General features: G+C 46.0%; 2 protein-coding genes across 2 annotated transcripts in view; both read right to left on the bottom strand.

The window, feature by feature from the left end:
- Positions 1-2,253, bottom strand: part of SUSD4 (sushi domain containing 4) — a 182,320-nt gene extending 180,067 nt beyond the window's left edge. The window contains exon 1 of the mRNA XM_073338777.2: positions 2,144-2,253. The gene's annotated coding sequence lies outside the window, so the exon portion shown is untranslated. The remainder of the gene's footprint in view (positions 1-2,143) is intronic.
- Positions 2,254-12,954: 10,701 nt separating this feature from the next.
- LOC140909462 (calpain-8) overlaps positions 12,955-19,454 on the bottom strand; it is a 46,598-nt gene continuing 40,098 nt past the window's right edge. The window contains exons 18-21 of the mRNA XM_073338774.2: positions 17,048-17,126; positions 16,187-16,303; positions 14,111-14,169; positions 12,955-13,199 (exon numbers count right to left, since the gene is read on the bottom strand). Coding sequence (XP_073194875.1) covers positions 13,176-13,199; positions 14,111-14,169; positions 16,187-16,303; positions 17,048-17,126 — 279 coding nt within the window. The 3' untranslated portion in view covers positions 12,955-13,175. The remainder of the gene's footprint in view (positions 13,200-14,110; positions 14,170-16,186; positions 16,304-17,047; positions 17,127-19,454) is intronic.

Below are 19,454 nucleotides of genomic sequence, written 5' to 3'. Positions count from 1 at the left end.
GGCCTGCGGCCAGCAGCCAGGCAGGACCCCACGTGCAGAGCAGGCAGCTGGGTGGGGGCAGGGGCCAGCAGCTGGGGCACTGGGTGCAAAACCTGGGGGTGCTGTAGCAACCCCCGCACCTCTACTTCCCATGCCTATGAAACTAACAATGTGGCATAGTTGCTGAGTTTTGTAGGACCAGTAAAACTTGTGCACTATAAATGGCTTCCTCTTTACATCGGCTCTTAACACCCTTACTCATACTGAGTGGCATCTGCAAGTTGTCCCATTGATTTCAATGGCACTACTCAAGGGGTAAAGTGATCCTCAATGTGATTAAGGGTCTCCTAATCTCACCCTTGCAGTTTTAGTTTTCCATCAGTTGAAGGATTTGTTAAAGGGTTTGCCAAACAGCTTGTACTCACTTACATAAAGCTAGTATAAAATTAGGCCAGGAGAGTTAGCTGGTACAGAGCCTACCAGAATAATTTAAGATTAATATATATATATATATATTACAACTCAAGTGTTTCCCTGCTGTAATTACGAAGTACACTGTAATGCAGTTAAGAAAATTAAATTAGAAGTAAACGTTTAGGGAGCATAGGTTAAAGGCAAGCTACAGCACAATTTTGTCTGACATCTGTATTATTTAAAGGTCTACTGGTGGTTTCAGTGTGTCTCTGGATGACCTTTATCCCCAGCCTTCTCCAGGAAGCACTCCAGTTGCAGAGATCTTAATTCACAACACACACTTGATCACTTTGGCTTATCAAAAGCTGCAGCAAAATATGCAACACATTCTCAGCCTAATACAGAGGCTCCAAAGGGCTCTGCTCAAGGTTCATTAGGACCCTAGCTAACCAAATGATTCTAAAGGGGGCACCTGTTTTGTTCTAGTCTTCTATGTCCATCCATATACCTCGCTCACAGATTCTAAATTTGGGTATGGAACCTCTTCTTTTAGGCCCCATAAAATGGGCTCAGGCTGGGTAATCAGTGACATTTGAAGGAAATCAGACAACCGAATGAAAAGTACTTGACAAGCAAATGTTTCAAGGGATCCAATTGACAGCATGTTATTCACAGTGCTAAATCAGACAGTTGTATGACAAAGTGTGATCTTTCACTCAGGGAGTGCAGATAAAAATATGTTTTCAAGCCATAGTCACGTGCCTAATAAATGTCATGGGATTATGGCTTGAAAACATACTTGTTACCTGATCAAACGCTTCTAAATAAGTCCTTATTGGGTATCAGACACTAAAGAAGAAAGACCTTTCAAATCAATGTCATGCCAATAGTGCTTATGGACAGGACCCCATCATATCCCCACTACTTCCCAGGAAGCCAGGAGGCCCAACAGAAACAAATCATGGCCAGTGGCATATAGACACCCTCCTTCCCACTCCCTAGCAGCCTTTTAGCCTCCTTCTACCTGAAAGCATGGACCATGCTCAGTCCTCCAGCATCTCACACATTCGCTATCTTAGACATAAAAGGGATGGTGTCAAGTTAAAAACAAAAAGTACAATTTCAAAAGTCCTCACTGAGTTACACTTACTATAATAGTACAGTAGCACCTTCAGATCACAACCAAGATTGTGGCCCCATAGTGCTAGCCACTGTACATAATGTAACAGCATGGCACACACATCTCCCAAGCACCCCTTCTGGTCAGGTGTGGCTGCAGTTTTTAAACAGTCCCTGCCTTGGTATCAGGCTGTAACCCAGGGCTTCCTCCCTGGAGACAATGGTTTTGCCCTAGACCCAGCTGGGCCACTAAGTAATTCAGATCCCCTGCTGGGGGCTTAATGCGGTCCAATTATAGGACAGGTTTCAGAGTTGCAGCCGTGTTAGTCTATATCCGCAAAAAGACCAGGAGTACTTGTGGCACCTTAGAGACTAACAAATTTATTAGAGCATAAGCTTTTGTGGGCTACGAAAGCTTATGCTCTAATAATTATAGGACACTTCTCCAGTGGACTATTGGTTGGGCGCGGGGGGAGGGGGGGATTCCAGGCCCACCCACTGCTCTGGGTCCCAGCCTAAGGACCCTAAGAATAGCAGCCACTCACCCTCCCATATCCCTTTAACAAAACTGCTTTCAGTCCCCTAGGCCACTTCCCCACAGCCCCAGCCATCACCAAAGCTTCACTCTTACCTCAAGGCTTCTCTATGTTCAGGCCCAGCCAACCAGCGAGGAGCTCTTTCTCACTCCCTGCCAGTACTGAGCTGTCCATAGTGCTGCAGTTCCCTTTTGCCAACCAGGAGTACCAGCAATACTCCTCTGGCTCCAGCAAAGAACTGACTGGGGTTTGCACTAAAGCTCCTTTTATACTAGCCTGCAACACTCTGATTGGCTAGCCCCTTGCTGCCTCTCCCTGATTGGCTGCTTCCTGTGCAGTCTCTATAGGCTGCTTGGAGGATTTAGCTCCACTGCTGATTTCCTGGGATGAGTGTGGCAGGACATTGAGGCCTTCAGCAAGGGGCCTCCGGGCCTACTCCACCCCATCACGCATACACATAATAAAAGGCCTCAAGAAGCCGAAACTCTCAATAGAAAAAAACAGATAAAAGGTAGGAGAAAGGAGATATTATTAACTCCACTTTATAGATGGGGACCTGGAGCACCAAAAGATTGAATGAAGGATATTATCCCTTTTTTAATCAGATGGGGAACCAGAGACACACAGAGAGTAAGTGACTTGCCTAAGGGCACACAGAAAGTTAGTGATAGAGCTCGGAATTGAACCACAATCTTCTGACCCCAATCCATTGTTTAAGACACAAGAGACCCCTTCCTTTTTTTACTCAAAGACCTCCAATTTGGCTCATATAATTAAAAATGATCAAAGTCTCTTATTATCCAAGTTAGCAATAATACCACAGAATACTGACAATGAATTGTGAATTTCCTATTCTCTTCCACCGTTATACAGTTCATTTACTTACCTTTTGTACTTCTCCCAGCTTGAACAGCGGAACTTGTCTAGTCAGCTCTTCTTTCAGGTTCTCATGCACTCACCAACCATTGCAATGTTTGGGGTACAGATGGTTTGGAGGGGGATGTACAAAAGCAATCAATAGTGAAAAACCTGTTGAACTGAAATTAAGATTGAAGAATTTAGGGACCAATGTTCCCTCTAAGCTGTGCACGTGTGCTCACAGACCCTAAACCCCGGTCACATGGCGAAACACCATGCACACAAAAATTTGCACAGAAGCACAATTTGCACAGAATTTTTTTGCGCACACAGCCTGTCAAAAATTTGCACAGAAGACATTTTTTGCGCACACGGCCTGTCAAAAATTAGAGGGAACATTGGTGGGGACACTTTATTACTATTGGGATTGACTACACCTTCACTATTATTACGGTCATCACCTCTGGGGGCCCATCTCAAAGGATTTTGACTAATGGTGTTTACAAATTAGACACAATTGCTTCTTTATCATTTTCTCTTGTTTTCCTCTTCTCTTACTCTCCTTTCCCCTGTTTAATTCACTCCATGCTAATTCCCTCTGAAATCACATATATTTTTCTAATCTCCATTTCCACTGCTACTTCACTTCTTACTGAGCAAGATTTTCACAGCAGAAAGGTGTTACCTAATGAACAGTGTAATGTTCTTCCGGGCCTTCACTGACAGCCTAAAAACAACAATATTAAAGCAGGACCAGCAGGTCCTGGCTGAAGTAACAGTTTCTACTGCCCTCTAGCCAAAACGTGTGGAGATACAGCAAACTGCTCTTGGCCTGAGGTGCAATAGGGTAATAAAATTAAAGAATAATCCTCACATGTGAGTAATCCCTGGTTCAGTGCTAATCATGCTTTCTGATTCCTAGCTAGCTCCACTGAAAATTAATGAACAAGTATTATGTGCAATTAAATAGTAACAAATGGGAATATGCTGTAAGCTATACTGGACCCAGCTGGCCATTGTGGCTCTTAAACCTCTAATGATCACACTGGCTTGGGACACACTTCATTGCTGATGCACCTCTAATATCTCAGACACCTCCAACTTGGAATGACTTCTTGAAAGATGATCAGGTAAAGCAACCAAAGTAAAGAGGAAGGGTCACCCTCTCTCTGACTGCTGCCAGCATAGGGATTTCAAACCAAAATTGAGGTGGATGTCTCTAACGTTCAGGTGTGTGGGGGAGTGGTGGTCCTAGGACACTGCCCCATTGGGGAACTAAAGTGGGCAATCCCCTTCTCCTACAGGTGAAGGATTTTTGCCTGCAGAAGTGAAAGACCCCTGAAAGCCTCAATTCTGCTGCCATCTGCAGCTGGACTATTCCAAAAGAGGTTTAGTTCTTTATCAAAATAAATAAATAAATGTGAACCTTTATGATTTTATAACCAGCTCAGCATTGTGCTTCCCTCTCCCATTTCTGCGCTTTTCTTTCTTTAAAGGCTTCAGCCAACATTTTAAAACCTGGGCGCACAAAAATAAGTGTCCTGGTTTTTCAGAGGTGCTGACCGCAATGGGACCTGTGGATCCCTCGTGAAAACTCAGTGCAGGTGTCTCACTGTAGACGCTCAGTAGGCTCCAAAGCATATTAACTTATCTCTGACTTGGAGATCACAGCATTGTGTTGGGCTGCCTACTAGACCTGTGTGTCTATCTGTGATGCTGTTGCCCTACCAGATTAGAGGGAAGTGTGTTAATGCAAACCTTCCAAGTGAAGCTGAAAGACACTTATGCTGCTTTCTGTGTGGTACCTCCTAGTGGCTTCACTGGTGATCCAGCACTCAGGTCTCTGAGCCACTGCTGAAAGTCCAGCCTGGGGGACAAGCCAACTAGCTGATCACATGGCTACATCTGTGGCTTGACAGGCTTGTGACTACTTGTGAGTGGTGCTTCCACCATCCTTTGTTCACAGTGCTCTGGAAGACTGAGAGTGGCCGTGAACTGATTAATGCCTGGCTGACCTCACACCACAGGTCATGAGGTTAAAGCAGCTATAATGTTAGAAGGAGATTCTACAGTGTGAACAAGGGAGACGATGAGAGAGTCCTTTTGGACAAGGGGGAAACAGTTTCACAACCATACCTGCTGAAGAAGCTAAAAGGAGCCAGACTAGCCTAGCTTGGGTAAACACATGAGATCCCGCTGAGATCGGGAGCAAGTAGGTGCATCTCCTACCGAGATGAACAGGAATTGTATCCATTTCTGCCAGGACTGGATTTGGACCAGACTGTCTCACAGAGATGCACTACTGTAGAAAAGGGTAATATCCCAGAACACTGCAGTGTCACTTGGACATTAGATTCATAGAATCATAGAATATCAGAGTTGGAAGGGACCTCTGGAGGTCATCTAGTCCAACCCCCTGCCCAGAGCAGGACCAATCCCCAACTAAATCATCCCAGCCAGGGCTTTGTCAAGCCTGACCTTAAAAACTTCTAAGGAAGGGGATTCCACCACCTCCTTAGGTAATGCATTCCAGTGTTTCACCACCCTCCTAGTGAAAAAGTTTTTCCTAATATCCAACCTAAATTTCCCCCACTGCAACTTGAGACCATTACTCCTTGTCCTGTCATCTGCTATCACTGAGAATAGTCTAGATCCATCCTCTTTGGATCCACCTTTAAGGTAGTTAAAAGCAGCTATCAAATCCCCCCTCATTCTTCTCTTCCGCAGACTAAACAATCCCAGTTCCCTCAGCCTCTTCTCATAAGTCATGTGTTCCAGACCCCTAATCATTTTTGTTGCCCTTCGCTGGACTCTCTCCAATTTCTCCACATCCTTCTTGTAGTGTGGGGCCCAAAACTGGACACAGTACTCCAGATGAGGCCTCACCAATGTCGAATAGAGGGAAATGATCACGTCCCTCGATCTGCTGGCAATGCCCCTACTTATACATCCCAAAATGCCATTGGCCCTCTTGGCAACAAGGGCACACTGTTGACTCATATCCAGCTTCTCGTCCACTGTCACCCCTAGGTCCTTCTCTGCAGAACTGCTGCCTAGCCATTCGGTCCCTAGTTTGTAGCGGTGCATTGGATTCTTCCGTCATAAGTGCAGGACTCTGCACTTGTCCTTGTTGAACCTCATCAGATTTCTTTTGGCCCAATCCTCCAATTTTTCTAGGTCCCTCTGTATCCTATCCCTACCCTCCAGCGTATCTACCACTCCTCCCAGTTTAGTGTCATCCGCAAACTTGCTGAGGGTGCAATCCACACCATCCTCCAGATCATTAATGAAGATATTGAACAAAACCGGCCCCAGGACTGACCCTTGGGGCATTCCGCTAGATACCAGCTGCCAACTAGACATGGAGCCATTGATCACTACCCGTTGAGCCCGACAATCTAGCCAACTTTCTACCCACCTTGTAGTGCATCCATCCAGCCCATACTTCTTTAACTTGCTGACAAGAATACTGTGGGAGACCGTGTCAAAAGCTTTTCTAAAGTTGAGGAATAACACGTCCACTGCTTTCCCTTCATCCACAGAACTAGTTATCTCATCATAGAAGGCAATTAGGTTAGTCAAGCATGACTTTCCCTTGGTGAATCCACGCTGACTGTTCCTGATCACTTTCCTCTCCTCTAAGTGCTTCAGAATTAATTCCTTGAGGACATGCTCCATGATTTTTCCAGGGACTGAGGTGAGGCTGACTGGTCTGTAGTTCCTAGGATCCTCCTCCTTCCCTTTTTTAAAGATGGGCACTACATTAGCCTTTTTCCAGTCATCCGGGACTTCCCCCAATCACCATGAGTTTTCAAAGATAATGGCCAATGGCTCTGCAATCACATCCGCCAACTCCTTTAGCACTCTTGGATGCAACGCATCCGGCCCCAGGGACTTGTGCACGTCCAGTTTTTCTAAATAGTCTCGAACCATTTCTTCCTTCACAGAGGGCTGGCCACCTCCTCCCCATGCTGTGCTGCCCAGTGCAGCAGTCTGGGAGCTGACCTTGTTCGTGAAGACAGAGGCAAAAAAGCATCGAGTACATTAGCTTTTTCCACATCCTCTGTCACTAGGTTGCCTCCCTCATTCAGTAAGGGGCCCACACTTGCCTTGGCTTTCTTCTTGTTGCGAACATACCTGAAGAAACCCTTCTTGTTACTCTTAACATCCCTCGCTAGCTGCAACTCCAGGTGTGATTTAGCCTTCCTGATTTCATTCCTACATGCCCGAGCAATATTTATATACTCATCCCTGGTCATTTGTCCAATCTTCCACTTCTTGTAAGCCTCTTTTTTGTGTTTAAGATCAGCAAGGATTTCACTGTTAAGCCAAGCTGGTCGCCTGCCATATTTACTAGTCTTTCTACACATCGGGATGGTTTGTCCCTGTAACCACAATAAGGATTCTTTAAAATACAGCCAGCTCTCCTGGACTCCTTTCCCCCTCATGTTATTCTCCCATGGGATCCTGCCCATCAGTTCCTGGAGGGAGTCAAAGTCTGCTTTTCTGACGTCCAGGGTCCGTATTCTGCTGCTTTCCTTTCTTCCTTGTGTCAGGATCCTGAACTCGACCATCTCATGGTCACTGCCTCCCAGGTTCCCATCCACTTTAGCTTCCCCTACTAATTCTTCCTGGTTTGTGAGCAACAGGTCAAGAAGAGCTCCGCCCCTAGTTGGTTCCTCCAGCACTTGCACCAGGAAATTGTCCCCTACAGTTTCCAGATTGTTTGGAACCACTGCAGTCCAATCCCGATGCTTTTTAAAAGTAGGTATACAGTGTATGTGTAGCCATGTCAGTCCCAAGATATGAGAGCGGTAAAGAGGGTGAGTAAACATCATTAGTAGTGGGGAAGCTTCAAAAGTGACGGCGGTTGGGTTCCTCTTGCACCTAAACACTGCATTGATTTTATGAAATTTATCTGAATCTCCCAAGGCTGTAAAGTTGCACTGGGATTATGATGCCAGGCTGAGGTTTCAGAAACTGCCTGTCCGGGTTGGAAATAGTGCAAGGAAGGAAGTGTTCATGTTCTTGCAGCACTTCCAGGCCTGGCAGGCAGCCTGAAACTATGTGGAAATGCAGACCCACCAAAAATTAATTGGAGTTAGGTTCAGCAGCATCCCTTTGAGTAAATCCTGGGGGAAGAGGTTTCTGGACCACTCCTTTTCTGAGGCATAAACCAAGGTCTATAGCCTGAGATGACAGGGAAGATGAAGGAGAACCCCAGTAATTCCCCATGAAAAAACTCTCCCGCACTATGCGAGCAATCACTTTACACTGTGGGATCTCCTTTGACTGCTAAGGCAGAAGCTGAGGCAGCTATTTGCACTTGCTGGGCCTGATTCTCCTGCTGACAAACCAGCTTTATTCAGGGCCTCATTCTCCACAGCCTTGTATCTCACACTGTCATTTAGTCCTGTGCAAAGTTGGTGTAAAATGCTTCTTTGGTAGGAATTACAGCCATTTGAACTAATGTGACTACACAGATGTAAGACAAACTGGCCACAAGTGAGTATGGCCATCTGGACCTTGGCCAATATTTACAACACTCTACCCCAGCAACACAGAGAGAGATTTTGGCTTTGCAGGGCACCATGATGCATGGGCTTCAGCACAGTCAATGGAAACATTCCTTCAAAGTATGGGAGGGCGGGAAGAGAGCGGATAGACTAGCCACTGCATTGTTCCCATGGGTAAATTCTTCTTTGCCATCCTACATGCGAAGCGCTAGGAATCCCAGCCAGGCACAGTCAGGTTTTCCTACTAATACTGCGCACATTACAGACCTGAATTAGTGAGCCCTTGCAACACCCCTGCCATATGATCCCCATTATACGGCGAGAAGAACTGACATGAAGCGATGAAGTCACTCAAGTCACGTGGCAGCTGTAGGCGCTTGGCAACTTTGAAGCCATGGCCACACAACAAGGGATCAGAACTCAAGAGTTCCTGACTCCAAGCCCCAGGCTCAGTCCACCCCTCACACTGTCCTGCATCGCCCCTAATAGCAGCTGCAGGCATTTTAGTCAACAAGCAATTAGGGCCAAGGGTAGAAGAGGGACTGACGTGCACAGACACTTGTTTGGCTTGTCGTATGAGGAAGAGAAACAAGATGACCTCAATCATCTTTTTGCAGATGCAGCCAAGTGGCAAGAAGAAGTGTATTCAATGACAAGGCTTACTTTTGAGCAGTTGTCTGGAGACCAGATACCAAGTGCTGTGCTCAAAGAACAAATAAAAGAGGAAGTAGCTCCGCTAGAACGGCCTGCCTCCTACAGATAAAGGAGGATGGAGTGCAGCACTCTGCCCAGCCTGGAAAGGTGAGCGAGAGACACAGAGATAGGTAGGAGGTGTATTGAAATGGGGGCATTTTGCCTGAGAAGAGGAGAGGGGCAGGAGGAGAATCCAGTGGATTTCTCTATTTGATTTACCCCGTCCTGTTGCGAGACACCTCTGTGATCATGCGTAATTGGACTAAATTGATGACTAGCGGATGTGAGCAGAAAGCTAATCCAGAGCTGCATGCTGTTATCTTGCTGTGCTGCGTGGCTGGTAAGGAATTGTGGGACATACTCAGGATTCTGTGCTGGGGGGGAGGTGTTCGTTTGGCTCAACTGGCAGAGAGCACTTGCTGGAGAGAGCTAGGGCCTCTGGGAGCTCCATCCCATCCCTGACTTCTCTCTGTTTAGACACACAGGTGCATGCAGATTATTACGCTGTTTTTTGAGGGATAGTAGCACTGTCAGAAATCCCTGGCCACGTCAGACAGTTGTCACTATGCTGTACAGCATAGCCAATCAGATCTCCAGGGATGGAAGAGAAAGACCTAAGACCCCCTTGCTCCAAAAACTCAGACCCGGCTACTTGAACTAGAGGAGAATTTTTTTCTGTTACTGGTATAGGGTCTATGATACCTCAATGAGCAGTTCATATGCATCCACTAGGGGGTAGTGGGGCAGCTGGATCCAGCACCACCCTGGTTTTGGTCACACCCATTCTGCTGGGAATTGAAGTCTGGAGGGACAGCTGAGCATTAGAGGCTATCACAGCAAAGAATTCTATGAAGGGGCCAGAAGATACCACCAGATCCCTTCCCACTTAAGAGGGAAAACTGATAAGAGGGTCTGTTAAATGGCCATGCAAGCCCAGAAGGCTGAAGAAGAAACCCCAGGAAGGGGAAGCTTGTTTAGTCTGGATTTTGTTATTTATTTGGACTTTTGCTCCTGGACGTCTAAGAAAGCCTGAAGACAGCACTCCCAACAAGGGGAAGTTTGGCTGGAGAGCGAGACGCTGTTACACAACAGACCGTGTAAATCCTTCTGGGTCATGAGGGAAGTACTTTGGGAAGAGGTGAAGGAAGTGGCCTTGGGGCAAAGAAGCTGAGAGGGTTTGAGCCTTATATCAGTCATCCGCTTCTTTTTCAAGGTCCAAGGCTGGACCTCCCAATAGTGGGTGGGCAGGAGCTCCTCTTTCATTCCCTCTGCAGTAAGGTGGGAGCTTGTCGCATACACACACACTAGCCAGGTCATTACAGTCCCTGTAGTTATAGTGAGACCCCTTAATTGCCAAAGGGACTGCTGGGTAGCTACAGTGTATAACACACTGCAATTAATAGAGAGGAACTCTCTCGAGGCCAGAGATTTTACTGGACCTTAGGGAAGGTGCCCACCCTACCCAGCTGATCATTAGCACAGGTTTCACTGGACATGGTACTTTTCATCCACAAGGATCCCAGAGCATTTTATAAACCACAGGTGGGCAAACTACAGCCTGTGGGACCCTCCTGCCCGGCCCCTGAGCTCCTGGCCCGGGAGGCTTGCCCCCAGCCCCTCCCACGCTGTTCCCCCTCCCCTGTAGCCTCAGCTAACTGTGATCCTGGTGCAATGCTCTGGGCAGGGGGGGCTGCGAGCTCCTGGGGCCACGCAGCTGCAGAGCCCAGCCTGACCCGGTGCTCTGTGCTGCACAATGGCATGGCTGTCTCCAGCCGGGCTCCAGCCACCGGTTCTCCAGGCAGTGCGAGGGTTGGATAGAGGGCAGGGGAGTTTGGGGGGGGTGTGACATGGACAGGGGTTGGGGCGGTCAGAGGGTGGGGAACAGAGGGGTTGAATGGGGGTAGGGGTCCTGGGGGGGCAGTCAGGAAGGAGAGGAGGGGTTGGAAGGGGGCAGTCAGGGGACAGGGAGAAGGGGTGGTTGGATTTGGCAAGGGTCCCGGGGGGTAGGGGGGGAATCAGGAAGGAGAGGGGGGGTTGGATGGAGTGGCGGGGGCAGTCAGAGGGCAGGGATTGGATGGGGCAGGAGTCCACGGGCTGGGGGCGGGCCAAGCCTGGCTGTTTGGGGAGGCACAGCCTCCCCTAACCGGCCCTCCATACAATTTCCGAAACCCGATGCAGCCCTCAGGCCAAAAAGTTTGCCCGCCCCTGTTATAAACCAAGGGTAAAATGTTCTGTTCTTATATGCCAAACAACCCACTAAATGCTAATTTCGCCCTTATTGCAAGAATGATGTTCCTGTGTCAAACAAATCCTGAACATTGCAGGCAGCAGAGATCCCCACGTCAGTGAGAGAGAAGAATTTTGCCCTATACCTGTATAGAGTTGTATAGAGGTCATTCACATCACCTGAACACAGCCACCTCTGGGACGGATCATGGCAGCTATTCTGTGCTAGCAACACTGTAGATCAGATTTATTAGTGTGATGACAATTAAGAAGGGGAATGGAAAATAACTTCTCCAAATGAAGCTGCAGAATAGTTAGTCAGGCAGAATGTAATTCCTCAAATTAGAAGTTGGCCAGCCAGGACGCTGGAGCTTTCAGAGGATCTTTAATTAATGACCAAGAGCCCAACTCACACAGTTCTAAGCAGGAGCAACTCCACTGATTCTAAAGAAGCTGCATCCTCTGTCACTGTTGTGCATTTGCTTCTGTGTGGGTTGCAGGTAGGGCCATCCCTGGCTATTCTGGGGTGCGTGGTGTGTGGGGCCCCAGGCCTCCATGTGGGGGGGCTGGCTTGGGGGACAGGAGGGAACCACCTCCCAGCCCTCACCAGCGGCGCGGCTAGGGCCAGGTCTGTACTTCCCGTGGCTGGTGAGTGCAGGCCCGGCCCTGCTGCAGTCCTTAGGGGATGGGGGCGGGGATGGGGCAGAGCAGGGGCAAGAAGAGGCGGGGCTGGGATGGAGCAAGGGCTAGAGCAACATGCAGCTGCGTAGGGCACCAGGAAATGTGGTGCCCCAAATTTCCTGGTGCCCTACGCAGCTGTGTACTTTGTGTATGGGTAAGGACGGCCCTGATTGCTGGCCTCAGTTTCAAAAACTGCAACTTCCAGTGATTCCATGTTTGGACACTTTACCCTCCAGCTGAAGTTGCAAACCATCCTGTAGGCTCTTTCAGGTTTCTAGTGAGATGAGCTAATAGGACTCCTTCCCAGGCTGCACACTCCCCTTTTTTACCTGTTCAATGTAAATATTTGGTTTTGGACCTGCATGTGGCGCACGGACAAGGTTTGTTATCAACCAATGTGCCTACTGAAAGCCCAAATCACATTCTTTCCTTACCACCTTGCCCTCTCCTTCTCCTCCTTGAAAACATACAAAAGAGCCATAAATGAAACATGTTTGTAAAAAGGGCCTTCAGATTCCCTTCTCCTTCTCCTGCTCACTAAAAAATGACAGATGCGATCCTCCTTGTTTATTCTCAATCTGGAAGGCACTCAGGTGTTATAAGAATCTAAATGGAATAGACTAAACCAGGTCACTAAACGAAGTCTTGGAGATGGGCCCAAACCAAGCTCCTAGATTCAAATGCAGGATATGGGTGGATGCTTCAGAATCTGATACAAATTTTGTAGCTGACCCTTTCTATCCAGACCAGCTGTTTGGATCTGAACACTGCTGAATATTGGTGGGGAGCTGGAATTTGAATCTAAGTTATGCCCTTTGGGCCTATCTGTACTAATTGTAATTCATGACATTTCAGCATGACACAAAAATACTCCTCAGGCAGAAAAAAGAAAAGGTTTTTTGTTTGTGTGTTTTTAAAGTATCATTGCAGTGTTTGTTTTCCAAATGGCAAGGGGTCATTTTATTTTCATTTTGGCTTAAAATAAGTTGCTGGTGATTGAGAGAGGATTTTTTCTCCCCGTAAGAGGGGAGCAGCAGATTGAGAGTCACTCAGATACACAGGAAATAAATATCTTCCAAGCTTCCAGGCATATGAAAATCACAACACGTTTGCAAGAGTCACGGGGATCTCTACTCAATTCAGATGCAACGGCTCAAACCACTGTGCAGCACAGCCACTGTGGGAGGAAGAGAAAAAAGGAGTTTGTCTAGAAGGTCCATTACATGTCTTTAGTGGAACTACATATGGGCCCTGAAACTATGGATCCAAACACCACGGGACTTTGGGGAAGATTAGATCAACATCTAAATTTCTTTTATGGGGTAAACAAAAACCCACAGATCCAATTGCTCTTGAACTTTGGGGAAGTTCAGAACTGGGAGCTGCTTCAAACTTTGCAAATAGGCCACTCTCTTGGGATGAGAGAATGCAACAAAAAGAGATGCATGATCTTTAAAAAAAAAAATCGTGGAGCCAGATTCCTCCCACATCTTAACAGGATACAACGAACTGCCACTGGAATCATAGTGGGGGACTGCCATTCATTTTTCCACTTGGATTTTCCCTGCAGAGGAAGGACTGGGCCTCATTACTTTTGAACAACTTTGGTTTGAACAATGAAAACCCTCATTTAAAAAGGAAGGGGTGGGGGGAAAGACATGACATCTTAAAAAGGTCTTTTTCAGGTGCTGTTAGGTCATTTAGTTCACCCTCTGCCTCTGCAAGAATTGTTCCCTGCTGTGCATTTTCTAGTGGTTTGCTCCACTTTAAAAGAAGAGAATGAAAATACCCATAAGGATATCATCTCCTAGACAAATGGAGGCATTTTGAATAAATTCTCTCTCACTGTATGTGTGATAAGTGTTCATTCTCTGGAAGAACAACTACTGGCTTAGGAAGGATTTTAGTAAGAGCTTTTTGTCTGAAAAATCTCTCTTTCGCTGCTGAATCTTCAGTAGGTCTCCTGTTTGAATCGCTATTTCATTTGTTTATAAAGCTGATAATGGACATCCTGAGGAAATATGTTTTAATTGTGACCAGTCATCACAACAGTTTAACCATAGGGTAGTTTGATGTAACTAGCCTTACCTCAGCCAAAGAGAGCTGGATGACTCCATTCTTGTCTTTGTCTAGGAGCTGGAACATTTCTGAAGAACAAAAGAAGGGAAGAAATAAAATATAAGTAACACGGTGTCTGACAAAATATGGAGGCCTCCCTCCGTGGCCTATTCAAATCTGGATTCAGGTGCAAATTTTGAGTCACAATTGGATAGGAGCATTACAGATTATTTCCCTCCCTTCCTCTTAAGTATCATTCATAAGCCACTTATAAGCATGGGATAGCATATCAGGCGGGACCCACTATGACACATTGTGTGTTCAGAACAGGACAGCCACAAAGCACTGGCCATTTCACATGATATGTAGGGATGCACCCATGAATCTGAGATCTGACCCAGGCACAGATAAGGTAAACTATATCACTAAAGTGATCTGTAGCTCACGAAAGCTTATGCTCAAATAAATTTGTTAGTCTCCAAGGTGCCACAAGTACCCCTTTTCTTTTTGCGAATACAGACTAACACGGCTGTTACTCTGAAACCTGAAATTAGTCTCTAAGGTGCCACAAGTACTCCTTTTCTTTATATCACTAGTGGGAGATGACTAATGTGGGGGCAGAGCACTGGAAACATAGTGCATGTGATTATAAGTCATAGGAGGATTAAGAAAAGCGTTTCACCATCTTGGAAGAATCCCCAATGGTTAGTCAAATGGAACAGTTAACATTAGACTGCATTCATTCAAAAGAGTGAGTTCTCCTCTTTTGTCAGCCCATCTCTATCAACAATCCCTAAAAGAATCAGACTGTCCTTGATCTATTATTATACTGGGTGTTTCTTCAGAATTTACAACAGGAGGTTAGATGGCTACTCCTTTTCCTCCCTCCCATAATCCTAGAGTACAACAGCTTCTTAAGTGGCTGATTAGATACAAAATCTGATTTTTATAGCCGTACAAACCCATGAAACTCCTTCACTGCCCCGAAACAAAAGCATATTCTAGATTTCCACTGTCTTCTCAATGTGAACATTGAGTTTATTTTTAATTAACCAAGCCTCAATACAAGAGAATAATCTGCATCCTTGACCCTTTTACAGACAAAGGGCTTTGAACTGGTGCTGGGCAAACCTTAAAAAGGGTTCAGAGGTTCATTTGAGATAAATGGCACCCAGAAATCATTTGAACAAGTTAGAGAAGTTGGTTTGGTTTCGGTTTGACTTTCAGGTGAAGATTTGGGCCAGTTCTTATTTTTATCAGAACAGCTTTCACCTTCCCCATTTTGAAACTTTGCCATTCTCAGAACTCATTGGAGTTGCTAAATTCAGTGTGGACTAGAGAACCGAGGAAAGGGCAGGCCATGGTGGCAAGCCTCCAGCATGGATACATTTGGTTGGCTGAGCTAGGGATGCCTAACTCCTGTTCCCAGTTCTGCCCAGGGGCTTCCTGGTTGGCTTGAGGCAAGTCTCTTAACCTCTCCGTGCCTTCCTTTCTTCACTTCTGAAATGGAGCTAATGGGGGTGCTGTGAAGATTAAAGAGGTATGGCTTGCAAAGCTCAGAGGGACAGATTTTTAAAGATATAAAGTGCCTAAAGATGCAGATAGGTATCTAGTGAGATTTTCAAGACAACCTAGGCACCTAACTCCCATTAAAAACCCCACTAGGCACTCATCTACATCTTTAGGGACCTAGAACCTTTAAAAATGTGTCTGTAAGTGCAAATTTACGGCTAGATTGCACAAGCCTTACTCATTTGGTTGAACATTTACTAACACAAATAGTCTCATTGAAGCCAGTGGCCTACTTGCATGAGTAGGAGATTCTTCCAGGCTGAGTAAGTGCTCCACAATCTAATCCATGACTATTGTCTAGAAGAAAGATGATTAAGGTTTGGATCTGGACTGAATTCCTCCAGTTTTTGTCTGGGGCCTTCTCTATTGGTTTGCGCAGCAGAGCCAGTTTTGCTGGCTCCCTTACACTTCCACACAGTACTCTGCACTCAGCACTCCAATTTAAACAAAAATACCAAGCACTGAACAAACACCCCCGTCCCCCCCCGCAATGTTCAGCAGTTCTGCTCAGCGGCTTCGAAAGAAGGAACTTACTGAAGAGGGTCTCTAGGTGGATCATACAGGCAACAAAGCCGTCAAAGTCAATGGTCATCTTGCTGCTGGCGTAGCGGATAGCAATGATGTTTTGCACCTTATTGTTGAGAGTGAAACCTGAAAGCACAGAAATCACTCAAGCAGCAGTTACATACACTTTTTAATGCAGGTTGCACATGGAATTTTTGCAGCTGCAGAAAGACGTGGCTGAAGAATTATGGACTATTCCTCCTAGAAGAGTTGTTGGTCTCCATTATCTCTACTGTGTATTCTCCTTTCTATAGCCCATTGTGCTATGGTGGAGACAGGCATAATTCTCTTCCCAAAACCTTGACAAACTGTATATGTTCCACTTGTTCTGCAGAGTTCCTTAGCCCAATATCCTGAGATAAGCACCTAATTAATATGACTTACTGCACTCCTGGGGCCTGAGCCAAACAGCAGCAATTGCAGCAGAGTCCATTACCTACATAACACGCTGGTGTTGAGTTTTAGGGCTTGATTTAGGATCATGTTAATGAGACGTCTTCTGGCCTAATCCAGAGTGCAGGGACCCACCCACAGAAAGTCCCCCAGGAAAGAGCTTGCAGAGGTACAAATCGTCCACAGAAAAACTGCTCCTGCAGGGGGTCCAGAGCTGGCCAGCACCACCCCAGAAGTGGACAGTACGGCCAAGGAAGAGGCGTGGCCAGGGGATATATATGGGGATCAGGAAGAGAGAGAGGCAAGTCAATGATGTCACCACAATTATGAGGCTACGAGGCAGGAGGGATAGTAGAGTAGTCAGAATGCCTCAATATTTTCATTTTTTTAAAATATGGAATACCACATTAGGGCATCCTTTCTACATGTGATATTTACCTGCTTCCTTGAGGGCATTTCGCATCTCATGAGCATCTATGGTACCAGAATAGTCCGTATCCACTTTCTTGTAGATCTCCTGCAGCAGAAGAAAGAGGAAGTATTGAATCTGCCTTTAGACTGTTAGGAGCCCTATCTGATTGACTGGGAGATGCATTGCTTCTGCCAGCCAATGCATCGCTACTGCCAGCCAATGCAGCTTTTCTCTGAAAGTGTAAATGACTGAAGGAAAATTTTCAATTAGCTAATGGCAAACTGTGCCCTGGGAAACTATTCCCAGTGGTCTGGCAGCTTGCCCATCGGCATGTTGTGCTGTGGCAAACAGGCCCTTAAGGAATATCCCCCTCACTCAGCAAACACTGTAATATACAACTTCCATTTTGGTTAGCACTTCAAAAGAAACAACAGGCAGTTCTCACAGCCAATTGATCTGCTAGCCAGCTCTAGCTGAGTAATTAGAAACTATTCTGGCCTGCAGCTCAGAGGGGAAACTGCACTTGGGGCATGTTTTCATTTACGCAGGCCATCTACTCATTGCATGCTGGTGATCAGAATGTGTCCAACCTGTGAGGAGCTAAGCACCTCCTCCTTGGCTTCAATGGAAAAGGAGGGAGCTCTGCACTTCACAGGAGCAGGCCTGTAATGCGTACCATCCCAAAAGCTTATCTTAAAGGGGCATTATCAAGTAGGTTAAGTCCAAACTTTGGCCTTCTTTAAACTGATTCTGCAGAAAATCTTCTGGATATTAAACTTTCTATGGGGGGGGAAGCACTTTCGTGGAGACTGTGACACTGCACCCCATATTTGTCACAGTAATATTATATAATTATGGCATAATTATGATGCATTTTGTACAAGATAAGTCATGTGAGGTGTGATTGGAAAAGTTATGATTTGCTGAATATGATTATCCTATATGCATGCATGTATCATTTTTGTATCTGATGTTATTAATATTATGTATCTATTATGAATGTAGTTATACCAAGTTGATACCGAATAGGCAAAATGCTTTCAGTCTAGATAGTGGGTGGGGATGGGCCTATTCAGGTAATGGGCCATTAGGAAAAAACAATAAGCCTTAGGAGAAGCTTATCCATTACCTGGTGAGCCTCCCTGAGAATACTCGAGGGCCTGTAAGTAATGGCTGTTATGACTCAGCAAGGTATGCAAGGTCCTGTGACCAGGCCATGTGACTCTGGACTCCAGCTTGGGATGTCAGTATTTTTCCACAACGTGGTCTGGGAACCAAGCTTTGAAACAAAGGGTTCCTGCCATATGCTAAAGCTATATAAGGCAGGGAGTGACATCATTGGTTGTTCTTTACTCCCCCCACAAGAGGACTCCTGGAAACACCTAAGGAACAAAGACTGAACTGGGGAAAGTTCTGGATCCAGGCTAAAGGGATTTCTTGCCTATGTATGGAAACCTGAGAAACCCAAGCTGCAAATTAAATGCAGCTTGTGCTTTGAGAATCTGCCAGACTGCTGGTATCATCAGTCAGGGTGAGAAACTGCTAATTCATAGTCAATCTAACTAGTGGATTAAACTTTGTGTTTTTATTTGTTTGCTATCCCTTATAATCACCTAAAATCCAACTTTTGTAGTTAATAAATTTATTTTATGTTTTAATCTAAACCAGTGGGTTTGGAGTGAAGTGCCTGGGAATCTTGGCTCAGAGGGGCTGTTGCATTTCCCCTCCGCACTGAGTGGGAGGTGAACAGGGAAATAAATTCATAGTGGTTGTGGTTTGGTCCAGGGCAGGATAGTAAAGCTCTGGGGTCCTAGGCTGGGAAGCTAGTGGTTATTTTGACTGTAGCCTCTCTATTGTTGGTTCATGCAGTGGCTGGTCAAAGCGACTGCATGTAACTGCAACTAGGTGCTTCCATATCTGTGCGTATGCTGGTGGAAGTGCAAGACCAGGAGCATGTCTGCAGCTTGTCACAGAAACACAGTGTGAGCAGGAGCCCAGGCTGGTGGGTCAAAGGGCTCAGTGGTACCCCAGTTCCAGGTGGCACCCAGGGGGAACCCGTCACAGAGACATTTAAAAAAAAAAAACCTAAACAATATCTATTTTAGTCAGCCCTGCAAAAATAGAATTGCCTTGTATTCTGCTATAGCAGTTAACTATAAAACTCTATTCCAGAGCAGGTATTAGAAAGTTTGGTGCACAAGTAATTATGTTGCACAGCACAACAACAAAGCCGTGTTCATTTCAGCTGTATTAAAATGCAAGAGGTGGGGATGAATCCATGTTTGCCTAGCAGGTAGGAATGAAATCACCAAGCAAAAGGAGTTGTTCAAGCTTCTAAAAAAGTGTTCCAAAATAGAGTGGGAGGGGCTAGGGTGGAAGAGGAATTGACTATGTCTCTTTAAATCAGAAATGTATCTGAACTAGAGCTCTGAG

The sequence above is a fragment of the Lepidochelys kempii genome, chromosome 3 (genome assembly GCF_965140285.1).
Source record: "Lepidochelys kempii isolate rLepKem1 chromosome 3, rLepKem1.hap1, whole genome shotgun sequence".
Taxonomy (NCBI): domain Eukaryota; kingdom Metazoa; phylum Chordata; order Testudines; family Cheloniidae; genus Lepidochelys; species Lepidochelys kempii.
Note: the sequence above shows the minus strand (reverse complement) of the source record. Positions and strands in the feature narration are given on the sequence as shown.